This window comes from Lactuca virosa, chromosome 5, assembly GCF_052849685.1.
Source record: "Lactuca virosa cultivar CGN04683 chromosome 5, Lactuca_virosa_CGN04683_v6, whole genome shotgun sequence".
Taxonomy (NCBI): domain Eukaryota; kingdom Viridiplantae; phylum Streptophyta; class Magnoliopsida; order Asterales; family Asteraceae; genus Lactuca; species Lactuca virosa.
The window spans coordinates 220,961,843-220,989,060 of record NC_136430.1 but is presented as its reverse complement, the minus strand read 5'-3'; the positions used below and the strand labels follow the sequence as shown (position 1 = coordinate 220,989,060).

Here is a 27,218-nt window from a genome sequence, read left to right as displayed (position 1 = left end):
TACAAATAATTCGTTTTTCACAAAACAATTAATTATCTTAAAATTTGACAAACGTCATGTTTTTTTTTTCCTTTTTTTTCAACTTGAAAATAAAACATTTGCATCAATATAACAGAAAACAACCCATGGCTCTGATACCACTGTTGGGTTTTGAGCATTCTAACACTCATATGGTGTACATGCAACCCTATAAACCTTGGATCTATGTTTTCTCTATTATACATGCAAATATTAACTATTCCAAGGTTTCATCCTAACTAGCATATTATGAAGCACCTATACTACAAAGTTCTAGTTAGATGACATACCTTTTGATGTAGCTTGATGTCTTCAAGCTTTAAGAGCTTAGCCCCAATAGTGTGGAAGCCTCAAATGGAATCACAAATCACCAAAACACCTTGGAAGAACTTGAGAGAATATGTATGCACACTAAAATCGGTCCACTCTTATTTTCACACACTTGTGCCAATTTTGTGAGCCAAGGACCCCTTTATATATTATGGAGGATTAGGGTTACATCCATGTAAACCCTAATACCCATGACCTTTCATTTACATAGGATCCATGGGTTAAAAGCTCCATGGACCATCCATGAAAGCTTAGCCCAACCTAAATGAACTTGGCCCATTCCATATATATAAGAGTCCATATTTAATTAGTTCTTTTTGATCACTTAATTAATTCTAAATTAATTCTTGATCAATACTAATTAAATAATATGATTCCATATTAATATATTAGAACTTATAATATATTAATATAAATCATAAATATACTATTCTCAAAAGACTATCCATATAAATTGTGCCGGTGAAGTGCAACCTAAATGGACCATGCCGGGTCGGGTCAAGTACATACCAAATATAGTTATGGACTTAGACATTAATCCAACAATACTGTCCTATGAGCAACAAAGATCTTTTTCTCAACATTCTTGTGAAACAAGTATCCAAAAGAGTCTTTGGGATAACCAATGAAGTAAGACCTTTGGGATCTGAGTTCAAGTTTGTCTATCGCTTCTCGATGAACAAAAGCATCACAACCCCAAATCGTGATTCGTGAAAGAGAGGGTCGAGTCCCTTTCCACATTTCAAATGGTTTTTTATCAACCTTATTAATTTGTAAGAGGTTTAGAATATAAGCAACCGTTTCTAGAGCATAACCTCAGAAACTAACTGGAAGTGTAGCACAAGTCATCATAGAACGAACCATGTCAAGCAAGGATCGATTTATCCTTTCATACACACCATTAGGTTGTGGTGTTATTAGTGGAGCTAGTTGTGAGACTATCCCACAACTTCTAAGATGGTCGTAAAAGTCATCACTAAGATACTCTCCGCCCCTATCAGAACGAAGTATCTTGATTTTCTTTCACAATTGGTTCTCTACTTCACTTTGTAATTTCTTGAACACTTTCAATGTCTCGGACTTATGTTTAATCAAATAAACATATGCATACTACTAAAATCATCAATAAACGTGATAAAGTATCTCTCATCATGTCTGGTGATATGTCTGAAAGGACCACAAACATTTTAAAGGATGATGTCCAATAGATTTGTCCCTCTCTTATAGTTACCCGTGAAAGGAGACTTTGTCATCTTCCTAAGTAAACAAGATTCATAATTTCCATTATACTTTAAGTTAAATGGTTCCAAGATTCCATCCGATTAGAGCTTGGTGATTATCTTCTTGTTTATATGGCCAATATGACAATGCCATAGACATGATTTATCCAAAGAAGATGAACCAACATTTAAGATTAAGTTTTTGTTTGTACTTACACCAATCATAGATTCATATATGTCATTGCAAAGACTTCCTTTAAAATAAAAAGCATTATCTTTGTAAACCAAAACAGAAGCATCATTATTATCAAATCCAAAAGTAAAACCATCCAATCTTAATGCATAAAATGTAACAATATTTCGATTCATGTAAGGCAAATAACAAAAATATATTAAAACAATTTAAAAACTAGAAGGTAATGAAAGCTCGTAATGTCCATCTTGGCAACAACCACTCTGCTCTTGTTCCTCATGATCAAGTCAAGCTCTCCATTCCTTAACTTCATACTTCATCTTAGTTCCTGCACATCAGAATAAATGTGGGTTCCAAATCTTGTTTCAAGTATCCAATTATTAGCAGTAGAGGACGAATGTAATTTAATTGTAAACATACCTAAAGTGCTAACACCCTACCCTTTTTAACCCATGTTTTTTACAGGAGATCTCCGTGGGGAATAGAATCACACCTCACAAAGAAATACTTTTCTTTCCAAGCATCGCCATTTTGTTTCGATTTCAAAATGTGATTTGTTTGTTTTGATCTTGAACATGAAACGAGAGGATCCAAAGGTTGAAAGATCATAGATATGAGCTAACTCGGACAAGCCAATGTCAGGATCCATAGAATGATTCATTCGATTAACCCAGAAGAGAATCCTCCATATCACTGGCATAACTTGGATGTAGGAAATTTGGGTAACCTCAAAGAATTTGGAGACGACGCCAGAAAATGGGTAAGTCAGACCTAGAGAAAAGGGGTACTCAGGAAAGCAAATGTAGGGGAGACAAAATATGGCTAAACCAGGGCGTCAAAAGATTTAAAGATAGAACCGGAAGGAAAAGTCACATTTTATTTCAAGGATTCGATGTCTTCATTGTCAAAAGAGCAAGTCTCTTCGTAAGACAAGATCTTTTGATCAATGAAATCCTGATCGAAGGGGGCGATGATGCTAGCATGAGACCGGAGTGCTTTTTTGCCCATGATCGACGAGCAGGAAAAATAAGAAGAAAGAAGCAAGAGGTTTACCTTCAAGATAACCAACAACGTCTGAAAGAAAGCTAGAAGAAGTAAAGAAGAATTGGGAACCCAGGCGCCCTATTTATTCGAAGATCACAGAGAGGAAAGAGAAGTGATTTGATAGATAATCATGCCTAAGTTAACGGCTAGAATTCTATCCGTTAGAGTTTGAATTTCGGAATCCTTATTTTAATTTAATTATATGATAAAATTATACTCTTTCAAATATTCGGAATTAATCCAAAATATTTTGCAGGTACAATTTAGGGGCAATTGTTAGGGGTCAAGATCCTCAACCCTATTAAGGATCCTAAATCTTAAAAGAATCTCAGGATCCCAAAACATACACTAGGATCCTGATCATTATCATTATTTCCTAACAAGATTAAAGGTTATATTTCTTGTTTATTCTTCACTTGTGCATAAATAGTCAACAAAAGACTCATCTATTCTAGAGAATCACTTCAAACAACCTTAAGACCCGGAAATACCATGTAAAAACAACGTGCGTATACTTATTCAAGAGGATTTCGAAAATAACAGACTTCTAGTTATTCATATTAGACTATAAATACACACGTATAATCCACACTACACACACGTCTAGAGCTACTGAAACACTTGTACTCGTATTCTCAAATTCTTTTCTGTAACTTGCAGTTTGATTAATAAGATAAAACAAGGCATATGATTATTATCACCTCCCAAGTTTTTATGTCAGAGATCCTAGCAAGGATCAAAAGTTTTCCTTGTAAACCACTTGTGTCATTTTAATCTCAATTCTATATCCAGATTAGTCACAACACCACAACATCTCATACAATTGGGTTGATATCCTTTTGATTGATTTTTGACCAAAACATGATTGTAGTAGAATTATGTGAAAGAAACCATTACTAATCATCGTTGAATGATATGATAAGTTTGTGTTGCTGAAACTATTACTGGTTATTGTTGATTGGAGAGGATAAGCTCGTATATATGAAACTATAGCTGATTCTTGTTATATAATATATTGAGTTTGAACATCTAAGAATTTTAGCTTGTTATTGATGCATGGTGTAGTAAGTTGGTATAGTTGAGATATATAGATGAATATTGTAGTATAAAATTAGTAGCTGAGATATACAAGGATCATTGGATGAATGGTAACGTCCGACTCGGATCTTCATATATGATCCATTTGATTACTACTAGTTAATATAAACGCATACCAAGTTGTGTCTAAACCAAAAAAATGATTTTTTTGGTGTACTTTGTATTAATTTGTCGGGTGTTACAAGTTGGCATCTGATTCGTGGTTTAAGCGAGTTAGGTGTTTCATAGTAGATTCAAACGAAATTGGTGAGCAGAAAAGAGAAATATAAGTTGACCATACCTTACGGAAATAGGTTAGACAACTATTAGACATAGTTAGGGAATGTTATGATTCTTATAATTGAATTCCCCATAAACTACGTTATTGAGAGGAAGATTTATTGTGCGGATTAACCGGATGGAAGTAATACTTGCACGAATAGTAGTATATGGCCAGTTACCATTCTTTATATATTTAAAACAAAACGAATAAATTTCACACCTTTCATCGTCTCCAACCATTGCCCCACCCCACCGATATTACCCACAACTAGATCAGAAATAGAAAAGTTAAGCAAGTCTAACCAAGTTGAGACGAGTTTGGATCCAGTATATCTCTCAGATCAGCAATAGAAAATAAGTGGCACTTTCAATAATATATAGTAGCAGCAACCAATCATTTTTTCTAGCTGCATCTAACTTAGACCGAACAACAGTCACTTAGACTGATAGTCTGCACAAAAGCCACTGTCTTTTTTTTTTTTTTTTTCGTTCAGCTAACCTTTTCATCTTTTGGCCAAATATTTCAACACCAATGTTTGTCATCCTTTACAAACGTTATAATAACTTCGAAACAACAAAAACTTGTATATACATAACGAAAATACCAATTCTAACTCACTTGCAAGCTTAGATTTAAATAAGCTACTTTCCGTTCTTGCATAGATTCTAACTCGCTTGCAAGCTTGGATTTCACTACATATTCACTCATTTATGCTTACTTCATTTTGTCCCACATTTTGTACTTATAGCAATGTGCTTTACACTTCTTTATTCTCTTGCATTTTGTGGTTGTTTTCACACAATCTAGTCTATATTATAAGTTTACATTCATGTTTTATGGTTCTCATTCCATTCCATCTCTTGTTCTAAATTCGTCTTCTAAAATACAAGTTAAAATTTCATTTCGACATCATATTTAAAGATTTAACTCTATCATGATCATTTTCCTTTCAATCTCTTCATTCTTCCCACTTTTAGTTACATTTTTAGTTTAATGATCACTAAGAATAATCTAAAACACAACACTTACTACATTTTCATCATTAGAAAAAGATAGATGTTACAGCTTGGTCATATGGCATATCATATACTCACTTTGTTTTAAATTCAATTCTTGTATATCTTTGGATTATGTATAATCACAAGAGCAGTTGCGTGTAAAACTCAATTTGAAAAAATGGCAAGATTTTGGCAGGTCAGTTTCCAGTGGATTAAGATTAGAGGGAATGGTGGGTTGTTATTGAATTGGCATAACTGGTGTGTAAACCCCATTCACGAGTGTTTCCTTTTGATGTACCTCTATCCTCTCGCTAGGCCATTTCTAATGTATTTTGCTCTTCTTTCTGTTAAAAAAAATTCAATACTTGTCCCCGCATCACCAATATTGACTGCATTGGAAGGCCATGACGTGCTAGCTCCCATTGTCACTATATGATAATTGGTATGATAGAAAATTTGGTGTGTTCCCCATAGGTGCATGGAAGTGAGCATACATGGTATGTGATATATTATGTTTAATCCACTCAATGTTCCCAAATTGACAAGCTACATTGTCATTTGAATCAACCCTGATTTTATTGTTGCTCTTACATGGTGGTGAGGATGATTGAATATCTAAGATGTTCTTAGGGTCGGTCCAAACATATATCAAGTCTTGAGCTAAAACAAAGAGGACTCCTCAACATTATATATTACTCAGAATTGAAAACCAACAAATACACTTTTTTGTTTGATGTTTAAAATTAAAGAGTTCTATAAAAAAAGTAAAACGTCAGATTGTTGAATGATGTGAAATTATATTCTATATAGGTGCATGGAAAACAATCTCTTATCTTCTTATATAACATACAATTCAAATAAATAATGACATCAAAATCATGTACGTACATTTTGGATTTGATTCCTAAAAAGCGATTAGATATCCCCAAAAATCCCATGGCTCTTCCATGGGTTATGATGGGGATTCAGACACTAGCATTCATCTGGTTTTCCTGAGAGAAAAAACATTGTGGGAAACATGTGAGTTTGGAATATTCAGCAAGATTCCATCCACAACACAACATCATGCCAATGCTTTTATCACAAAAGAAAACTAGATAGAATATAAACTGAGATAAAAGTAAAAGTGACAGTAAAGTAAAAACCAAACCATGTAAGAAATAAGTTCCAAGATGGTGGTTGTCAAAAGCCTTTACAATGATGTTCTAAGATATGTCTCTATCATATAGTTAAATATAAACATGCTGACAAGTCAAACAATCATTGAAGAAATACCACATGCATGCATAAAACAACCTCCCCTTTCCCTTTTCATCATGAACAACATATTTCCTGTATTGTGAATCAATGTCAGCCCACACCTCTCGTAGTGTAATAGTATCCATGAAGGTGTCACGAAAGAATGCATATTTTTCTATTGTCTTTTCACGTGACACCAAATTCACTTCGCCAAAATCTAGTTCATGAATCTTGAATGGATGTTTTAAAACCTGATCTATCAAATAAAGGTTTTCACCAGAATTGACAAACCTCGGAGATCCGAAATCTGGAGTCGTAAAATTCTCGGTTTTGAGTAACACCAGTTTAAGCTTTGGAAAGAGTTCCATTCCATATAGCCTGACTCCATGCGATTGAGAGTGTATCAGGGCATATATCTTCCCCTTGAAACCATGAAAATTAACGATGTTGAAAGGAGTGGAGATTTCGGTCCATTCTGGTTTGCCTGCTATACAAAACCATATTTTTTCCTGGGATATATTCAACACTACAAACACCCACTCAGATATTGAAGATGAAAAGACAAGGGTAGACCTGAAAAATCCATGGCAACAAAAGATTCTAAAGTGGGCATTAGGGAAATGAAGTCCATGCCTTTTAATAAGATTCACAAGCCAGCAGTCGTAGGTTTTCTGATTGATCAAAATCAAGTAACCACCAGTTACCCCAATACAGCTCATGCCAGCAGCAAAATGGGGAAGGCTGATTTTGAACTTTCTTCCTTCAAAATCCTCTAAATAGTACTCATCCTCATTAGCAACGATAGAGACAAATATGGACATGGGTGGTCTGGACACCATAAACTTGTTCCTATTAGAAACTGCAAGTGATCTCCATGACTTACAAACTCCACTGAATGCAAGAAAATCAACACCTCCAAGTTGCATCATAACCAAAATAAGCACATCATGGTGAAGATCTGACCAATTCTTGATCCTGTCCATACCATATGCAAAATCATGCTTTTTCTTTCTATTCATACTCCTTGTCTTACCCATTAATCCTACATTTACAAAACTAAATTAAACATCCGCAGCATTGGTATATGCAACTTCCACATAAAATACCTGAAAAAATAGATATCAATTAGACTGGTTTCACCCTAGATCATACAGATTATACTTATCTTACAGACAATTCACCTTAGATAATAGTGCTTATATATACAGATTGGAAATTAGCAATCATGGATGAATGGAATGCGTAGTACTTGGAAACTGTAGATGTACTAACATACGAAATTGAATCAATGGCTAGAAAATCAAACAAACTATCAAAAACTACTTTATATGCCAAGCTTTTGATAAAAGAAACTAATTTAATCTAATTATGGGAAAAGAGAAGCTAAAAAACCAGAATCATATAAAATTGAAATTGATCAATCCCAAGTTTACATAGTCTTATTGACATTCAAGAGAAACAAAATCGTCTCACTCAAGACGAACACACGAGGCTCTTAATTTACCACTGTGAAGCAGTTAGTACTTGTACGGTACAATATAAACATCAGAGAATCTGACTACTTTGGTCAATATACAATCAGGCATCAGCGATACTATACAAGGAAGAAACTACGAACCAATATAATTAAGAAATAAATACTTGCTTTATAGCTTCTATTGTTGATGTCGATCTTCAAAACAGAGATAATAGGAAAGAAGCAAGGGTTTCGTCTGCAGAGTGAAGAAAAAGAAACGCGAGGGTTCTTTTTAATAGTTATCGGTTATTTTCAACAGGAAGAAGGATTGGACCTCTAGTTGTTGGATTTGACGAAGACTACCATTTGGTTAGCTATAATTTCTACTCCCTCCGTCCCAAAATTACAGTCCTATCTTTCATTTTTGGTTTGACTCAAAATAATAGTCTACTTATAAAAATAAATAACATTTTTACCAAAATACTCCCTTATTATTACTTAACAAACTAAACATTTAATAGAACATTAAATGCAAAGTAAGGACAAAACTGTCATTTTATTATATAAAGTTAGTGGTAATTAATGTTTCCTTAATCTTTGTGTTTTTTGTCTGTGGACAATAATTTTGGGACGGAGGAAGTATTATTTTAAATTTTGACGCTTATGTTTTTATGTAATTTGTAGTTTTAACTATGCTTTGTTTCTAAGTATTTTTTTTCAAAGTTCAAATTATTCGAACACTATAATTCCAATTATTATTTTTTTTCCAACTACGTTTCGTTTCATGTATTTCTAAATTCAAACAACGTTAATATTATGTATTACAAGTAATATCTTGGAATGATTAAACTTGAGTTAAAAAAAGTTTTTTATAGCTTAAAACGAAAACCGATTCTACAAAACCGATTTAACAGAAATTGAAATCAGTTAGACCCGTATTGAATCACTTAAAAAAGCAATTGGGACTTGGGACGCCAGATGGCCGTGTTATCTCATGATACATGTTAGAAGTAGCCATGATACACATCTACCCTAATGTTGATCATAGAGCATGGTTGGTTATTGAAGGACAATGGTGATCTCAATCAAGATGCCATTACATATCTAAATAACAACCACAAAAAGATATTGGAAAAGATATTGGAGTATAAGTTAGGTGGCCTAAGATCCTAAAAACTCACAAAGCGTAAGTCTCTTGCCCAAAAGAATATAAAGTCATACCTTGAATAAACTAGATCGTGATGTTATTGTATATCTAAATCAAAAACCAAAAACTCTGGTCCAAAAACTCTCACCATCACAGTCCTATTATTCTAACATGATATAAACATGCTCAACAAAGACACGGTATCATGATATGAAATAGAAGCATGTAAAAGCACATACACATGCCCAAGCACACAACAAAGATATGTGCCACAATAAGTGCACAAGTAAATAATACATTTGTTGCATAACCGATTTTGTACTATGTTAGACGTGCATTGGACTTGTACAGAGATACAACTTACTAGTGCTCTCATGTCTATTCAAAAGACGTTAATGCTCTAGTCCAATATCTTCCCATGTAATTAACAAATCCTTAACACAAAAATATGTAAGTTGTGTCAATGCTAATCTACCTAGCTAATAAACTGGTTCATTTTGGTGTTCTTTGGTTGGAGTAAACAGAAGAACACCTTCTTCACTAGTCCTTGATCTTTTTCTAATGCCTCCACTTTCTTCATACCTTCATAATATTTGGCACAAGAACAAGTCGTGTCATTGTTGGGAATTATATTTGATAAAAAAAAAATAGTCATGATACTAAGGGTTCTTAAAATATCGAGTTCTTGGAACTTGATTAAAAGTTAGAAAACCCTGAGAGTTTTCAAGATGGTTCCAAAAATATTTGGATATGTTAGATCCATAGTAGAATATATGAAACTTAATAGATGAGAAATGAAAGCTGGGATAGTATATAAAAACACGAGAATATTAGGTTCTATTAATAGATAAAAATTTACAAATTTCGGTGTATTTTGTTTTTCTGAAATAAAAGTAAAGACCAACTTATAACGAAATACGTTTTATCACAAAATACACAAACCAACCAATAAGATATTGGCTATGTTACATTCATCATAGAATATATGAAACTAAATAGATGACAAATGAAAAGTTGTTACAGTATATCAAAATATGCCAATACTAGGCTCTATTAATAGAGAAAAAAATTACAAATTACGGTGTATTAAAAAAACCAACTTATAACCATATAAGTTTTATCACAAAATATATAAACCAACCAACAAGAAAATGCCATCTAGAAAGTAAATCAAATAACCCAACTAGTTCAGTGTTTTGTTTATATTTTTCTTTACTTTTCAGTTAATTTCCTTTTTGTTTTATTTATGACCAGTCGCAGATAAAATTAGTCCAAGAAAATGTTTAAACTTACTTGAGAACCAAATTTTCCAAGTCCTCCACAGCTGCCTCCAACGCATGAAGTGCAATTTTCTTTACCTGTAATTAGCAGCATTAATTGAAACTAGTAAAACTGATAATAATTGGAGCCTAATTGACCCTTATGTTGTTTATAAATTATGTTATAAATTGTACCAAACGATGCCACACATACATTAAAGTCACAAAAGCATATATATTCTGAAAAGAAATACATGAAAAACATCATACCAACATTAGATATGTTGGACAGGCTCTATAATGGGTAGAAGTCATAAGAGTTGTGATGACCAAGCAACAACTTAACTTCAGTTTTATTAATTTTCGTAAGTAAATAAAATATAAAATATTAATGCAGAACGAAATTATTAAAATAACAATAATTTTTTTCGTTAAAAGGTACGTGCAATTTCGGAACCAATGATTAATGGAAGATCTAATATTTAAAAGATATAAAGAAGAGAATCTTTACCTCCAACGTATCTTCTTTTGCCCAATCATTTTTGGGAAGAAGGCGGAAATCTTCTGTCAACCGAATGCATTCACCAATGTTTTCAGGAGAAACAAAGTTCACTGCAACTTTTATACATGACTGCAAAAACAAAAATAAAAAAGATTTATGCACTTAACATAACACATAAAATTCAGAGACCAGTTTAATAAAACAAAGCTATCAAGTGAAACTAATCTATGCACTGAAAAGGGATATAAAAACTAGTGATAACTTATTAACCTTTAGATTTCTAACTTGATAAGCACAACCAGCAGGTATAAAGACAGCATCTCCAAGCTTTTGGACAAAACTCCATGCTTCAATTCCTGATCATAACCAAAAATAAAATGAGCACAATCATAAAATCCAATATCAGTGAAAGTTGATACATAACACGCCTTGCAAATGCATACTAACCAAACTCCTCCTTGAGCTTCCTTTTATGGTCCATGGTTAAGTAAAATGTTTGATCATGAATTGGGTGGATAACCTGGACCAAAAAACATAGAATGAAAGAATTTAAAAAATTATCATTTAGGATTCTGACACTACACATAAAAGAATTTCTAATAAAAGACTTATCTTTTCGACTTATAAAATATCTGATTCATAGCTTATGCATCACAATGATAGTTTGTGAAATTTTTTATTGTCGTATACAATAGAAGAAAAAATATTTAACTTCGCAATAATAACCAACCATGAAAGCTTGAATTTTTTCTAAATCTTGAGAACTAAACACATAACTCCTAGTAGTAAACATTAACCAAAAATAAGAATTACCTCCTGCAGTGGACGACCAAAGTCATCTTTAAACTCTTTGAAGTGTTTTTTGAGATATTCCTGCAGTTTAGGAGTATCTTCCCTCCTAAACACATCCCACAAAGCACCTCCTTCTCCCAGATCAAATCCATCTACATAAATACCTGAAATATCATTATTTCCAACAGTGAAATTTAGGAATGTTGAGCATGTTAGCAGTTTGAACTTTAATTTGATTGATTATTAGAATTGCTCCACATGAACATCTTTGTAAAAAACTTATATTGCGCCATTTGTACCCCCCAGCTAAGGCGCACTTACAGAGTCATTTCTTTCTTCATCATTAAACCCAAACAAGTTTCTTTCAACATTAAAGTAAAAATGAATGTTACCTAGTGTCTCTTTTGGTTTCTTCAAGCCAACTTTCTCAGAAGTAGAATCTTTGGTGTTATCCATACCAAGTTCCTGTTGAACACGACTCTTTGTATGGGAAACAAAAAGACTTTTATTAAGACACTTAAGAAGACCTTACACTTTGTGAGACTACTACACACTTTGCTCTCTTTGAGGCTTTCTTGGATGGTTTGGAGCAAATGAGCTTCACACCTATTTATAGGCCTCTTAGGAAGGTTCTAGATACTAGTATACACTTACTACCTACTAGATAACTCTAGAAATATCTAACATACTCTATATGCTTCCATATGTTTCTAGAATATTCTACCATGTTCTGGAGAGGTCTAGGTTGCTCCAGTGTCTTCTAGAATGATCCATAACCTTCCAGGGTCTTCCATGTCGTTCTAGAGTATTCTAGACTCTTCCGGTATATTCCGGAGTCTTCCATAGTCTTCCATAATGTTCTAGAATCTTCTAGAGCGTTCTAGAACAAGCTAAAGTCTTCTAGATAATATTTGTTCTATTGGGCTAGTGATGATCTTTAACACTCCCCCTCAGCACTAGCCCTCATTCTTCGTACCATGTTAAGCTGACAACGAAAACCTTCACATTTTCCAATACTCAGTCCTTTGGTGAACAAGTCTGCTATTTGGTCATCGGTCTTGATCTGTCGCATCTCAATTTCTTCCATCAAGACTTTCTCTCTGATAAAGTGATAATGCACTTCCACATGCTTTCTTCTAGCATGAAATACTGGATTTTCTGCCAGCCGAATTGCAGATTGGTTATCGCAGTGAAGTGGTACCGCATAGTCAACTTTTTGATGTAAGTCCTCCATTAGGAGTACCAACCATGTACTTTCTTGAGCTTCTACGGCCGCTGCTTTGTACTCCGCTTCTGTGGTTGACAATGATACGGTTGGTTGTCTTTTACTACACCATGATATTGGCCCCGACCCAAGCTTGAACACATACCCAGTGGTTGATCTTCGGGTATCATGGTCTCCTGCATAGTCAGCATCACAATATCCAACCAACTTGCAGTCTTCTCCTTTTTTATACAAGAGACCATAGTCAATTGTACCTTTGACATATCTTAAGATCCGTCGGGCAGCATCCAAATGAGGTTTCTTCGGATTTTGCATGTATCGACTCATAACTCCAACTGCATAAGCAATGTCAGGCCGAGATAAAGTTAGGTAGATAAGACTACCTACTAGTTGTCGATACATCGTTCCATCGTCCAACTCTTTTCCTTCATTAGCATATATCTTGGTATTTGGCTCTATTGGTGTTGATACTGGCTTACACTCCAACATGCCAAACTTTTGAAGTATATCTCTTGTATACTTTTGTTGGCAGAGGAACAACCCTTCCTTTATACGATCAACTTCTAACCCCAAGAAGTGTTTAAGCTCCCCCAGCTCTTTCATTTGGAATCGCACCGATAGATTTTCTCTTGTTTGATGGATTTCTCTTTCGTCATCCCCGGTGATGATCAAGTCATCCACATAAACCAACACAATTGCCAACTTCCCTTCTTTTTCTTTGACGAACAGGCTTGAGTCTGCATGTGCAACTGAATAACCACTTCGGTTAAGAAATTCAGCAATCTTACCATACCAGGCTCTTGGTGCCTGCTTCAATCCGTAAAGAGCTTTTCTCAGCTTGCACACATGAGTGGGATTAACTGCATCCTCAAATCCCTTTGGTTGGTTCATGTAGATCTCCCGATCTAATTCTCCATGCAGGAAAGCATTCTTCACATCCATCTGCCATAATTTCCAGTCTTTACTAGCTGCAAGAGCTAGCAGCACTCGTACAGTAGTTATCTTCGCCACTGGACTAAATGTTTCATCATAGTCCAATCCATATTGTTGTGAGAACCCTCGAGCCACCAAACGAGCCTTGTATCTTTCAATTGATCCATCTGTGCGTCGCTTTAATTTATAAACCCACTTGCAGGAAATGAGTTTTATATCTCTTGGTCTTGGTACCAGTTCCCACGTTTGATTCTGCTTTAAGGCTGTAACTTCTTCTTCCATTGCCTTCTGCCAAGCTTTATTCTTAATTGCTTCTTCATATGTCTCCGGCTCTTTAACACCGTCTTCTAAAATAGCCGCATTAGCATACTTGGGATTAGGCTTTCGGATTCTTTCCGTCCTTCGAAGTTGTGGAGGCGGCGTCTCCCTTTCACCGGCATTACTTGTTTGAGTTACTTCTTGCTCAATGACATCAGTGTCGCTCGGATCTTCAGGTGTATCAACACTTGACCAAATGTGTGCAGTTTGCTCCCCCATCTTTTGTTTTAAAACTTCTTCAATATTTTCCGAGTCTGGTAATACTTTCTTCTCTAAGGACCACCATGAAGATGCTTCATCGAACACTACATCTCTTGAAGTGTAGCATCTTCCGCTTGTTGGATCACAACACCTCCATCCTTTTCTTTGATTGTCATATCCAACAAATATACACCTGACTGCTTTCTTGTCAAACTTGCTACGTAAATGACTAGGTACAAATACGTAGCAGACACAACCAAATACTCGAAAGTAGCTAACAGTAGGTTTCATGTTCCATAGTGTCTCAAATGGTGAGATGAAACCTAACCTTGGTTGGGGAAGTTTATTGATCACATGGGCAGCAGTTCGCATTGCTTCAGCCCAAAATCTTCCTGGGACATTCTTCGCGTGTAGCATGCTTCGACAAATTTCTGCAAGATGTCGATTCTTTCTCTCAGCTACACCATTTTGTTGAGGTGTGTTGGCACATGTGAATTGATGACGTATACCACATTCTTTTAGATAGCTATTGAATTCTTCCGAGGTGTATTCTCCTCCATTGTCTGAGCGTAGACACCGAATCTTCTTTCTCACTTCTCCTTCGACCGTTGTCTTGAATTCTAGAAACTTTGAGAATGTTTCAGATTTTTCTTTCATGAAGAAAACCCACACATATCTCGAATAATCATCAATGAATGTCACCATGTACCGCATCCCGCTAATTGATGTCTGCTTGACTGGACCGAACACATCCGAGTGAATTAACTCTAGTGGCTTCTTTGCTCTAAAATTTGACTCCTTGTATGGTAATTGATGAGCTTTACCATACTGACATCCAGCACAAACAACATCTGTTTTAACTTCAAGTTGAGGTAAGCCACTGAGCATGGATTTCTCCGTTATTACCTTCAACTTGTGATAACCAACATGTCCCAGCCGTGCATGCCATAGATCTGCTGTCTCGTTCTTACGAGTCTTATCTACATAGGCAGACTCTGCGGAGAGAACATAGACGGACTCCACTCTCTGTCCTTCCATTGTTGGCTTTTTTGATATTTTAAGATCTCGATAGACCTTCACATCTTGTGGGCCAAACAAGACGTAGTTTCCTGATGATGTTAGTTGTGATACCGATAACAAGTTCTTCTTCATACCTGGCACGTGATAGACATTATGTAGTGACACCATGTCAGATTTATTACCAGGCATGATCGTTGTTTTGCCAATCTGAGCAATTGGAAGTCGTGCATTGTTGGCTGTAAGTACCATGCGACTCCCTTTGTACTCCTTCACGTCTTGTAGTTTGTTCTGATCACCAGTCATGTGATTGGAGCATCCTGAATCAATGATCCAGTCATTCTCATAGTTGATACGCTCTCCCATCATTGCCATGAGCGCCAACTCGTTTTCTTCTATGGCGCATAATGCCTCAGCATCCCATTCATCCTCTATTTCCTTTTTGGAAGTTACGACATTGCTTTCCACAGACTTTTTCTTTGACCAACAATCTTTGGACATGTGGCCCCACTTTCCACAATTGTTGCAGTTGCCTTCGAACCTCCTCCCCCGAGAACTCTTATTGTCGGTCTTTTGAGATCTCCATGGTTGTGAGGTTCCTGGCTGACTCTTCCCTTTGTCAGCATTTTTGTATCCTTCTTTAGAAGGTGGCTTGAAATTCCTCCGACTTTTACTTGTGTAGAGTGCTTCTTCTTCACTCTTCAGCGTGATGCTTCCCATTTGCTTAGCCATAGCTTCTTGGCTGGCCAACAAATTCTCAAACTCTACAAGTGATGGTTGAACGGGCCATCCTTGTACAGCAGTAACGAAGCTTCTATATTCCGGCCTCAGTCCATGGATGATGATCCTCTTCATTCGAGCTTCTGTAATGACGGATTGCGGATCTAGTTCAGTAATCTCCCGACATATCGACTTGACCTTGTGGAAATATTGAGCAATCGTCATGTCACGTTGTGAGATTGATAATAGCTCGTTCTCCAAAAGTTGTAGTCTTGTATCATTCTTCTTTGAGAAAAGCGTCACAAACGTGTCCCAAGCTTCTTTCGGTGTGTTCTCGTCCCGAATATGCTCCAACATCTCTTCTTCGATTGTGGTCTTCAAGGCAAACATTGCTTTGCCTGCTTTGATTTTCCATTTGCGTAGAGCGCCATTAACATCTTCCTCCGGAGGCGTGGTTTTGCTTCCGCCAACGACCTCCCATAGATCTTGTCCTTGTAAGTAGGACTTCATACATGTTTCCCATGTTTTGTAGTTGTTGTTGTTGAGTTTCTTGATTCCTCCGACGACTTGGAGATCACCCATCGTGTTGGCAGTACCTCGGTAATACCAAACAAGCTAGTTTCGACACTAAACTTGCAGAGTCACAAACTACTCACGATACAACGAGAATCACTCGTTCTCACTATCAAGAAACCTTGCTCTGATACCAGATTGTTGAACACGACTCTTTGTATGGGAAACAAAAAGACTTTTATTAAGACACTTAAGAAGACCTTACACTTTGTGAGACTACTACACACTTTGCTCTCTTTGAGGCTTTCTTGGATGGTTTGGAGCAAATGAGCTCCACACCTATTTATAGGCCTCTTAGGAAGGTTCTAGATACTAGTATACACTTACTACCTACTAGATAACTCTAGAAATATCTAACATACTCTATATGCTTCCATATGTTTCTAGAATATTCTACCATGTTCTGGAGAGGTCTAGGTTGCTCCAGTGTCTTCTAGAATGATCCATAACCTTCCAGGGTCTTCCATGTCGTTCTAGAGTATTCTAGACTCTTCCGGTATATTCCGGAGTCTTCCATAGTCTTCCATAATGTTCTAGAATCTTCTAGAGCGTTCTAGAACAAGCTAAAGTCTTCTAGATAATATTTGTTCTATTGGGCTAGTGATGATCTTTAACAGTTCCTTCTAATCCTGAGCCTTCTGCTTCTTTTTCAATTCATTTATCCTTTTACGGTTGGAGGTCACAGTTGGAATATCAACCAACACATTCACCTGCATGTCACCATAAAAATATTAACAAAAGTCTTCTTAATGATGCCAAGACTCAGTTCAAATGATACTAAATGAAATCCAACACTAATGATCTTATGTCTGCCTAAGATTTCAAGAAGAAGAATTTTGCATATTCAAAATGAACAAAAAAGCATACCACATCAGACTTCTCGCAATGAAGTTTAGTTACAGAGTCTCTACGTTCCAATTCTTGAGCATTAATAGCATAAGCTATATAGATTTTAGGAGCCATGTCTGGCTTCAAAGATTCTTTAGGCAACTTCACTGCAAGATTAAGGTAGCCCTCACGAGGATGTGTATGTTATTTAAAGGGCAAGGAAGTGATAAACTCAACACCAAGAACTTGTAAGCGATCTTCAAGTAAATTTACCAGAGGCCAGGCTTCTGTCCATTCATAAATAGGCCACCCTTTGTCATCAAAAGTATAATCCTTATACCAAGCAAAAAAACTCTTGAAGAGTAATATCAATCTGCATATCATGAGAAAAGTTGTTTAGGCATGTAATATATGTCTTACTCAAAGTAAACAATCTAACAAAAAACTGAAGTTTTCATGTTTAACCGACCTCACACCAATCTAAACAACGACGGGAAGCCATTTTCATGTTTATGTCGTGTTTGGGAGTCTTGCTCTTTGTTTTGTACTTTTCTCTATACTCAATAAATTTAGTAGAGCTTTCGAACATCCTCTTATATGAAAAAACTGATAACATTGTCATATGATTATATCAAAGAGAAATTACAAGGGTTCTCAGAGAAAAGCATAAAGACTACAAGGAATAAAGCGGATATAAATACTAGCTAGACAGAAACCCTAATGGGCTAAAGACAAAAAAAGGGCCCATAAACAAGCGGGCTAATAATATAGACTAACATCCCCCCTCAAACTCACAATGCCGCAGCAATAAGCATTGAGAGTTTGTCACATAAGAACCGAAACCGAGAAGCCGATAAAGCCTTCGTAAAAATATCCGCAAGCTGCAAAGTTGATGAAACAAATGGAAGCGAAATGGTCCCAAGCTGCAGATGATGACGAGTAAAATGACAATCAATCTCAATGTGCTTCGTCCGCTCATGAAAAACAGAATTCTTCGCAATTTGTATCGCACTTTTATTATCACAATTCAAGGGAGTATGTGAAGAAATGTAAACTCCCATATCCGCAAGCAGTCACCCTAACCAGATAATCTCGCATATAGTTACAGCCATAGCACGATATTCAGCCTCCGTGGAAGATCTAGAGACAACATCCTGTTTCTTGCTCTTCCATGAAATAAGAGACTCTCCAAGAAATACACAAAATCCAGTGGTAGACTTACGATCATGACGATCACCATCCCAATCAGCATCACTATAGGCACGTAAATCAAGAGAAGACGTCGAGGGAAACAAGAGAGTCTGAAACTGAGTGCCACAAAGATATCTCAGAATACGAAGAACAGCTCCCCAATGAACAGAGGTAGGTGCAGTAACAAACTAACTGACAATATGAACAGCATGAGCAATATCTGGACGAGTGACTGTGAGATAAACCAAACTTCCCACCACAGTACGATAAAGATTCGGATCAGACAAAGGAACACCATCAGTAGGAGAGTATCGAGCATTGGTTTCAAGAGGGGTATCAACAGTCCGATTGTCAGAAAGTCATGCCCGTGTAAACAAGTCAGATATATATTTAGTCTGGGAAAGAAGGTACCCTTTCTTAGACTAAGCGACCTCAATACCCAAGAAATAACGCAGCAAGCCCAAATCTTTCATAGCAAATCGACGAGCTAGATCATGCTTCAAAGACTCAATACCACCATGGTCATCACCTGTAATAATCATGTCATCCACATATAAGGACAGAAGAATCCGTCCTGCACTCGAGCATCTAACAAACAGAGCAGAATCGTGATTACTCTGGACAAATCCAAGAGAGGTAATCACTGTGGAGAATTTCTCAAACCAAGCACGAGGGGCTTGCTTGAGCCCATACAAAGCTTTGCGAAGCCGACAAACCTCGCCCGGTCGGTGCTGAATTCTTGGAGGAGGGGTCATATAAACCTCTTCATGAAGGTCACCATTCAAAAAGGCATTATTGACATCCATTTGAAAGATCTTCCACTGTCGAACGGATGCAACTGCAATCATAGTACGAACTGTCGTCATCTTTGCAACTGGGGAAAATGTCTCCTCGTAGTCAAAACCATACTGTTGGGAATACCCTTTTGCTACAAGTCTAGCCTTATATCGTTCAACAGAGCCATCATCTTTTGTTTTTATCTTGTACACCCAACGACAACCTATCGTATGTTTCCCAGGAGGAAGAGAAACCAAATCCCATGTATGAGTCTGATGAAGAGCAGTGAGTTCTTCAGCCATAGCATTCTGCCAAAGAGGATCTGAAACAGCTTCTCTATATGATTCAGGTTCAGACAGATGATGGATGCTTGCTATAAATGAAGCAAACGGTCCTGAATATGTAGAGTAAGAAAAATCTGGTAGCTTGGTGGACTTGACAGGACGAGAAGATCTCCTGAGGGGTGGTGGTGGAGAAGGATCCTCAACTTCAATAATCGGAGGATCAGGCTCAGGAACAGGTGGAGTCGAGGCACCCTCTGAAGAAGTGGGTGTGTCATGTGTTGCGGGATCATGTGGCATAGATGAGTCTTGAGCCTCTATATCTTCATTAAAAGGATCAATACGCAGAAGATCAGACTTTGTTACATTGTGGGCTGTAGCAGGAATCGAGTAGAAATGAATATATTCCAAAAAAGTAACGTGCCGAGAAACATATAACTTCTGACTCACAGGATCATAGCAACGGTATCCTTTCTGACCAATCCCATACCCCAAAAATACACAAATAGCAGATTTCGGCCCCAGCTTGTTCCTTTCAACATGAGGACGAAGAACAAAACAAGTACATCCAAAAACTCGTAAGGAAGAGTAGTCTGGTGGATGACCATATAACTTCTCAAAACGAGATATTCATGAATTCAATGAAGTAGGGATACGATTAATCACATACACAGCAGTTAGGATTGCTTCTCCCCAAAAGGCACTAGGGACCTGCGCAGACAGGAGCAATGAGCGGGCAGTCTCAACAATATGACGATGTTTTCGTTCTGCCACACCGTTTTGCTGAGGTGTGTCAGTACACGAAGACTGGTGTATGGTACCATCAGAAGCAAGTAACTGAGTGAAATCATTAGAGGTATATTCACCCCCTAAGTCACACCTGAAGCACTTAATCACAGCCGAATGTTGAGTTTTAACAAGAGCTCTAAAATTGCTGTAAATACCAAAGAAATCAGATCTGCGTTTCATAAGATAAACCCATGTATATCGAGTATAATCATTTATAAAAGATACATAATAGGTTGACCCACCCTTTATGGATACTGGTGCAGGACCCCACACATCAGAATGAATAATATCAAAAGGAGCAGTAGAACAAGACATACCTTTATTGAAGGGTAAAGCAGAAAATTTTGCTAGTTTGCAACCACTACAATCAGAAATATCACAAGAGTTTAAATGACCCAAAACACCACTAGATGCTAAGAAATTCAACCGTGATACAGACACATGTCCCAAACGAGAATGCCAAAGATAAAACTCAGACGACAAAGGACTCAAACGAAAAGAAGATAAATCAATGCTGGAAGCAGCAACAACAGATACTTTGAGGACCTCCAAGACATATAGTTCCCCCATCCTACGGCCGATCCCAATCACCTTCTGGGTGTGTTGATCCTGTATAACACAGACAGAATCAGAAAAGAACACCCAGTTACCAGACTTACATAACTGACTGACCGAGGCAAGGTTCAAAGTAAGTTTGGGAATATAATAAACAGCAGGAAGAGTTATATGAAAAACGGAGACAAACCCAACACCCTCAACTAGCATAGATGTATCACTAGCAGACTTAACAGAAATAGATGACACTTGCGACAAAGAAGTAAATGATGACAAATGAGGAGTCATATGATGGGTTGCACCAGAATCTAAAATCCACAAAGATGAGGGAATACCTGAAGTGTCAGATGAAGAAGGACCAGAATGAGACATAGATGCAGACATGGCAGTGGGATTAGAAGCCAAATACTGTCTAAAGCTCTCAAACACCTTGGGATCCAATGCAGATGGTGGCATATGTCCAACAGATTCTGTGTCAACTGGTGGAACAGCAGCAGCAACAAACTGTGGAGGACGAGGGGTCCATGGAGGAGTACCAGAGGAACGCGACTGATACTTCTATTGACCAGACCTATTTTGTTGCCCTGACTGAGGTTGACCAGTTTTACCCTTATTGACTAACAATGGACACTGATCTTTCCAATGATTCTTCTGTTTGCAGAATGCACACTCATCATAAGCGACTCTTGAAGTTTGTCGAGATTGACTGGAGGAGACAGCAAGCACAGCAGGAGCGGGAGTAGGAGTAGAGGTTGCTTTAAACCCTTTATCTGCATGGGACTTGATACGAGTCTCTTCTGCAATTAACTCATGGACAACTGAATCAACTGAAGGAAGAGGAGAGCGATGAAGAATTGTTCCACGAAGACCTTCAAAATCAGAACGCAAGGCCATCAAGAACTGAACCAAGCGTTGTTCTTCCCTCCTAGCAATGTAAGGCTCAAAATCTTTTAACTCTTTAGATTCAGTAAGAGCCAATTGATCCCAGAGATCAGACATAGCAGCATAGAAATCTTGAATGCTCTGGTCATTCTGTTGAAGGGCACGAATATCATATTCCAATTGGTATTGTTTAGCAAAATTGGACTGAGTATACAGTCTCTCAAAGTGATTCCAAACTTCCTTTGCTGTATCATACTTAGCCAACTGCATACCAATGGACTGAGTAACAGAGTTATTGATCCAAGTAATAACCTTGGAGTTATCAGTCTCCCAAGCATCAAGCAACATATCATAATTCTCAGTTTGAGGCACTGAGGGTTTGACTTTAGTCCCAGTGACATAGCCCCACATATTCTTTCCACGAAGGAAGTTCTTTATAACGTAACTCCAATACGTATAATTCTTTCCATCCAAACGAATACTGATTGACTGAAGGGAATCATCATTTCCAGTCATGTTGATAGTAAATAAATAACCACAATGACAATATAATAATCTGAGAATGAAAGGAGTAACAAACTGGTGGAAGCAATCACTTGAATAACGAATCAACAGCAATTATGAACCAACAGCAGCAACGAACCGACAGTAGCAACGAATCAACAGTAGCAACGAATCAACATATAAAAAAAACGAACACCAGTGATAATGAACGAAAACGGCATGCTACAGTAACCCTAGAAAATTTTGATCCGCGCCACAGATGACTGCTACAAAGACTTCTAACAACGTATCAAACCTCTGCTCTGATACCATGATAACATTGTCATATGATTATATCAAAGAGAAATTACAAGAGTTCTCAGAAAAAAGCATAAAGACTGCAAGGAATAAAGCGGATATAAATACTAGCTAGACAGAAACCCTAATGGGCTAAAGACAAAAAAAGACCCATAAACAAGCGGGCTAATAATATAGACTAACAAAAACCTGATGAAAAGCACGTCTCATGACCATGGGTTCCGCATTCAACCTAAGTGTAGTTTCAAGAGCATTGTTGACTATTAAAGGCTCCCTTTTTTACCAATGCCATTGGAAATGCTTTAAATCTCCAGGTTTTATGTCTATTGCACGTGGACAATACAAGTAATTATCATTCGAATTTTCACGGGAAGCAGCTTTTCGTAACTGCTCATCACCACCATCTGAAGACCATGTGCACCATTTCTCAGGCATATCCCTCATATCTTCCTCCAGTTTGTGTGTCTTCAAAAGCTTTTGTGCTTTATCTAACAAGTTTGAAACGCTGTCAAGTGGCTTTATGTGAACCAACTCTAAAATACCACAACCACAACCACCCATACTTTTTGGAGGACAAGGAATTCTGCCATCATCCAGAGCTAGACTTCCATTCATGACTTTGCTTTTCCTTTGGTGCAGGATCTTCAAACTCAATGATAACTTCTTCCTTGTTTCCTTGAAGGTTGCCATCTCGCAATTCCCAGCAGCATTGAATGCAAAGATCGTATTGGCAAGAAGGGCAGCTTCTATGCAAGTCAAAAACTGACGTTTTACAGCAGATGCTGCATGCATCAGGTGATATAAATAGAATATCGAACTTTCTGATCATCATTAGGTCTGAAATCAATCTTCTTTTTGACCTAAAACCACCAACAGATAAAGATTCAGGATCGCATTTCTTTTTTGGGTATGAGTAAAACAGCAATAATAAGTTCTACAACAAAAGATGAGCAGCAAGAACGAACTTTAGGATGCACTCTGTTGGGGCAAGTCATCCAGCCGCAAATATCACAGCGAACAGCTTTAAGCTGTACCTTGCGTGGACAAGATATACAATTGCAAGTATCACAGCAAAGAGGGCAACACTCAGAAAACTTCTCATCTTTAATTTTAGGTTCTCTACAAAGAGAATAAGATGAAAAGGAAACGTGAAGGGTTTAAACCTTTAAGAACAGGCCTTCAATCTGTTGATCGACTAAAAAAGAAAGAAACTGCTTTGACTAAACATAATCATCTTTCACGTAAGGGTCAAAGAAACGCTTTTTAGTGCAGTTCTCACAGCGAACAATTCGTCCCCTGTTCGTTTGACACTGATGGCACATGTTTGAGGGTACCTGATTTAGATGGAAAATAAGGAGATAATGTTCGATCAAATGTGTGCGAAGGCCATCAAGCAGTTTTTTTGAATAAAATAAGAGAGAAACCAGGAATACGTAATATTACACTTTCATCCGGACCATCGTTCATGCTTGAGTTGGTAGCGGCTTCACTTCTCTTATCCTGTTCCTCTTCGCATATATTTTCTTTCTTCCGAGCTGACTGTCGGTCTGAAATAAAAAAAAAATGCAGAAGAAAGACAAGACGGTGGATGTAATTGGGGTTTTGAGAACAGTGGGGGTTGCTGTTGATTCAAAACAAGGATTCCCGCCTGTTCAACTCCACTTCGCGGGAAAAGTTTGACATGGTTACTGGCCAGTGAGAACCCTCATGATCATGATCGGTCACGTCACATTAAAGTTTTTGGTAAGTTACAGAAATGGTCCCTGTGTTTTGTTTAAATTCACATTTTTAGTCCCTGGTTGAAAAAAAATGATAGATTGTGTCCTTATGTTTTTGATAAATTAGGGTGTTTTTTTCTATATCCATAACTATTTTATCCTTACTATTATCTTGGGTAAATTACACCAATCGTCCCTCGTGCATATGCCGAAAAGCACGTTCAGTCCCTATTTTTAAAAATTAACTCAGATCGTCCCTCGTTTGGTTTAAACTTGCACGATTGATCCCTCGTTAGTTTAAATCTGCACAATTCATCATTTTCCTCACATAAAATGACTATATTGCCCTTATTGGTTTATTTTGTATTAATAAGAAAAACAAAAAATAAATTTTAATCCTTTATTTTTACATTTATTAATAATTTCTAAACATTTAAACCTATCACCACCACCCCATTTACCAACAAATACCCTAAGTCTTCAATCCCTCTCTTCATCGTCCCTCACCTTCATTTGAAACTAAAATCCGGCCACCGGGGATACAACGACCGCCGGAAACCCGCTTGATCGCCACCACGTACCACCACCTCACTTTCCTTGCTCTATTGATGTCAAAAATAACATCACCACCGGCGACTGTTGATTTAACACATCCGTCATCGACCTTCTTCTTCCTCCCTCTCTTGATTTTTCCGCTACCAAAATCTCCGCCACATTCCGCCCAATCTTCTCCAGATACTCAGATTTCTGCACTTCCGTATACCCAATTCCACTGCTAACAAGCACCACTTTCTCTATCATCTTCTCCTCCATATCCGCCATCTAGTACACCACAAACCTCTGTAACTAATTATATACACCAAAAATCTATTAAACCCTAATTTCTTCATGTCATCACACACGCACTTCACCTGAAACACCTCTGTAAGCTCCGTCCTTATCGAATATGATTTGGTGAAAAACACGAGATCTGGTATGGTGAAATTTTATGTCAGTAGAGATACCTGCACTATGAATTGCCACTTGAGTTACCTCTGTAGCCATGGATGAGAACAAGGTTTGGTTTGCTCTAGTGGCGGTAGTTTGCCGCTCATGTGTGGTTGTCCTCCCCCTTTTCTTCTTCTCCGGTAAGCTTTCTATGTCCCCACTTTAGATCATCTTGCCTTTCTTCTCCGTTGATATGGGTCCCAAATCGACTGGAAATAAAATGCACAGAGGAAAACAAAACATCGGTATATAAGTCGTCCCTCTCTGACCCTTGTGACCTAAACATGTAAAACCTAGTAGCAAGTTGCAGATTAACCCTCGCATCTTCATCGTTTCTGGTTTCAAGTTGTAGATTTGTTAAGTTGCAGGATTTTTGGTTTCAAACAATTGAATTTCTCTTTTTTTATGGTTTCTTTTCCTTTAAGGGATGACGATCGGTGTTGACGGTGATGTCGGTGATTGGTGTTGGTGGTGATGGTGGAGATGAGACAGAATGAAGAAGAATGGGGGAAGAGACAGGTTATGAAGGTGATTAGTTTTAGGGTCCATTTCTTTTCTTAAAGGCAGTAAATAATTATTTTTATAATAAAAAAATCAATAAATAAATAATAAATAACAAAGAAATATAAAATAAATCAAAAAATAAATAAATAAGGGTAAAATGGTCTTTTTATATGTTGAGGGACTAAGCGTGCAAGAAAAAACACACTGAGGGACGGTCTAAGTTAATTTTTGAAAATAGGGACTGAACGTGCTTTTTGGCATATGCACGAGGGACGATTGATGTAATTTACCCTATTATCTTTTCCTTTTTCTATTACTAGTTAATAATTTGTAATTATAATAAATCAAAAAATTACTCAATTATCCACCCTATTCTTTTGTCTTCATTTTCTCCTTCATTGCCCCTCACCCCTCACAGTTGACCATCACTTTCACCATCTTCATGTTGGAAAAAGTTTTCAAGGTCATAACTATTTTGTAGTATTTCTAATAATGACATGGTTCTTTTGTGTTACACGTAATAGCAAATATAAGTAACACTAAATGGAGAAGAATTATATGGATTTAGTTTGTTAATTAATTGAGTCTTTAATTAATTAAATGAAACTTGTAAATCTAGAAGGGTCTAAGTGTAAAAATATGAAAGTCAGATAATTACCAAAGATAATGATAATTACTTAATAGGCAAGTAATTATCTTAGGGTTTAAATTTTTCCTTAGAAATATATAGAGACCCTTGGAACCGCATTTGATATCAAATATTTATCTGAAAACCAAGGAATTTAGTGGTGCTCTCATATCTTGAAAACCCTAGAGTTCTCGATCTTCATGTCGCCTAGCTCTCTCCTCACGCCGCGTAATCGGTCCAAAAACCTTAATCCAATTGGGGTTTGAGTTTGTAGCTGCTTGGACTTTTTAGTGTTGCTATTTGTGTCTTCGATGCGATTCCCTTAGAAATATATAGAGACCCTTGGAACTGCATTTGATATCAAATCTTTATCTGAAAACCCAGGAATTTAGTGGTGCTCTCAATTATTGAAAACACTAGAGTTCTCGATCTTCATGTCGCCTAGCTCTCTCCTCACGCCGTGTAATCGGTCCAAAAACCTTAATCCAATTGGGGTTTGAGTTTGTAGCTGCTTGGAGTTTTTAGTGTTGCTATTTGTGTCTTCAATGTGATTCCCTTAGAAATATATAACGTTTGCAAATTCAAGCTAGACATTTAAGATATAATAAGATATTATTCAATAAAATTCTCGAATATGGTAAATCATTAGTCGTGTGTGTCGCAGACTATACAATATAAGCCTCTTTAGTAAAATTATCGTTGAGCGATAAAATAACTTTTTGGTAGAAGACT

The 27,218-nt window shown here is 37.0% G+C and overlaps 2 protein-coding genes across 2 annotated transcripts; both read right to left on the bottom strand.

Annotated features, from left to right (window-relative positions):
- Nucleotides 1–6,238: 6,238 nt before the first annotated feature.
- Nucleotides 6,239–8,131, bottom strand: LOC145116672 (uncharacterized). The gene is made up of 2 exons (XM_079053003.1): nucleotides 8,021–8,131; nucleotides 6,239–7,508 (listed from the first exon to the last, which is right to left on the bottom strand). Exon 2 carries the CDS (start codon nucleotides 7,437–7,439, stop codon nucleotides 6,393–6,395), a length of 1,047 nt encoding a protein of 348 aa, XP_078909129.1. The 5' UTR covers nucleotides 7,440–7,508; nucleotides 8,021–8,131; the 3' UTR covers nucleotides 6,239–6,392.
- Nucleotides 8,132–21,524: 13,393 nt separating this feature from the next.
- On the bottom strand, nucleotides 21,525–22,364 carry LOC145112391 (uncharacterized). Its single transcript, XM_079048557.1, has one exon. The coding sequence runs from the start codon at nucleotides 22,362–22,364 to the stop codon at nucleotides 21,525–21,527; it is 840 nt and encodes a 279-aa protein (XP_078904683.1).
- Nucleotides 22,365–27,218: the final 4,854 nt, after the last annotated feature.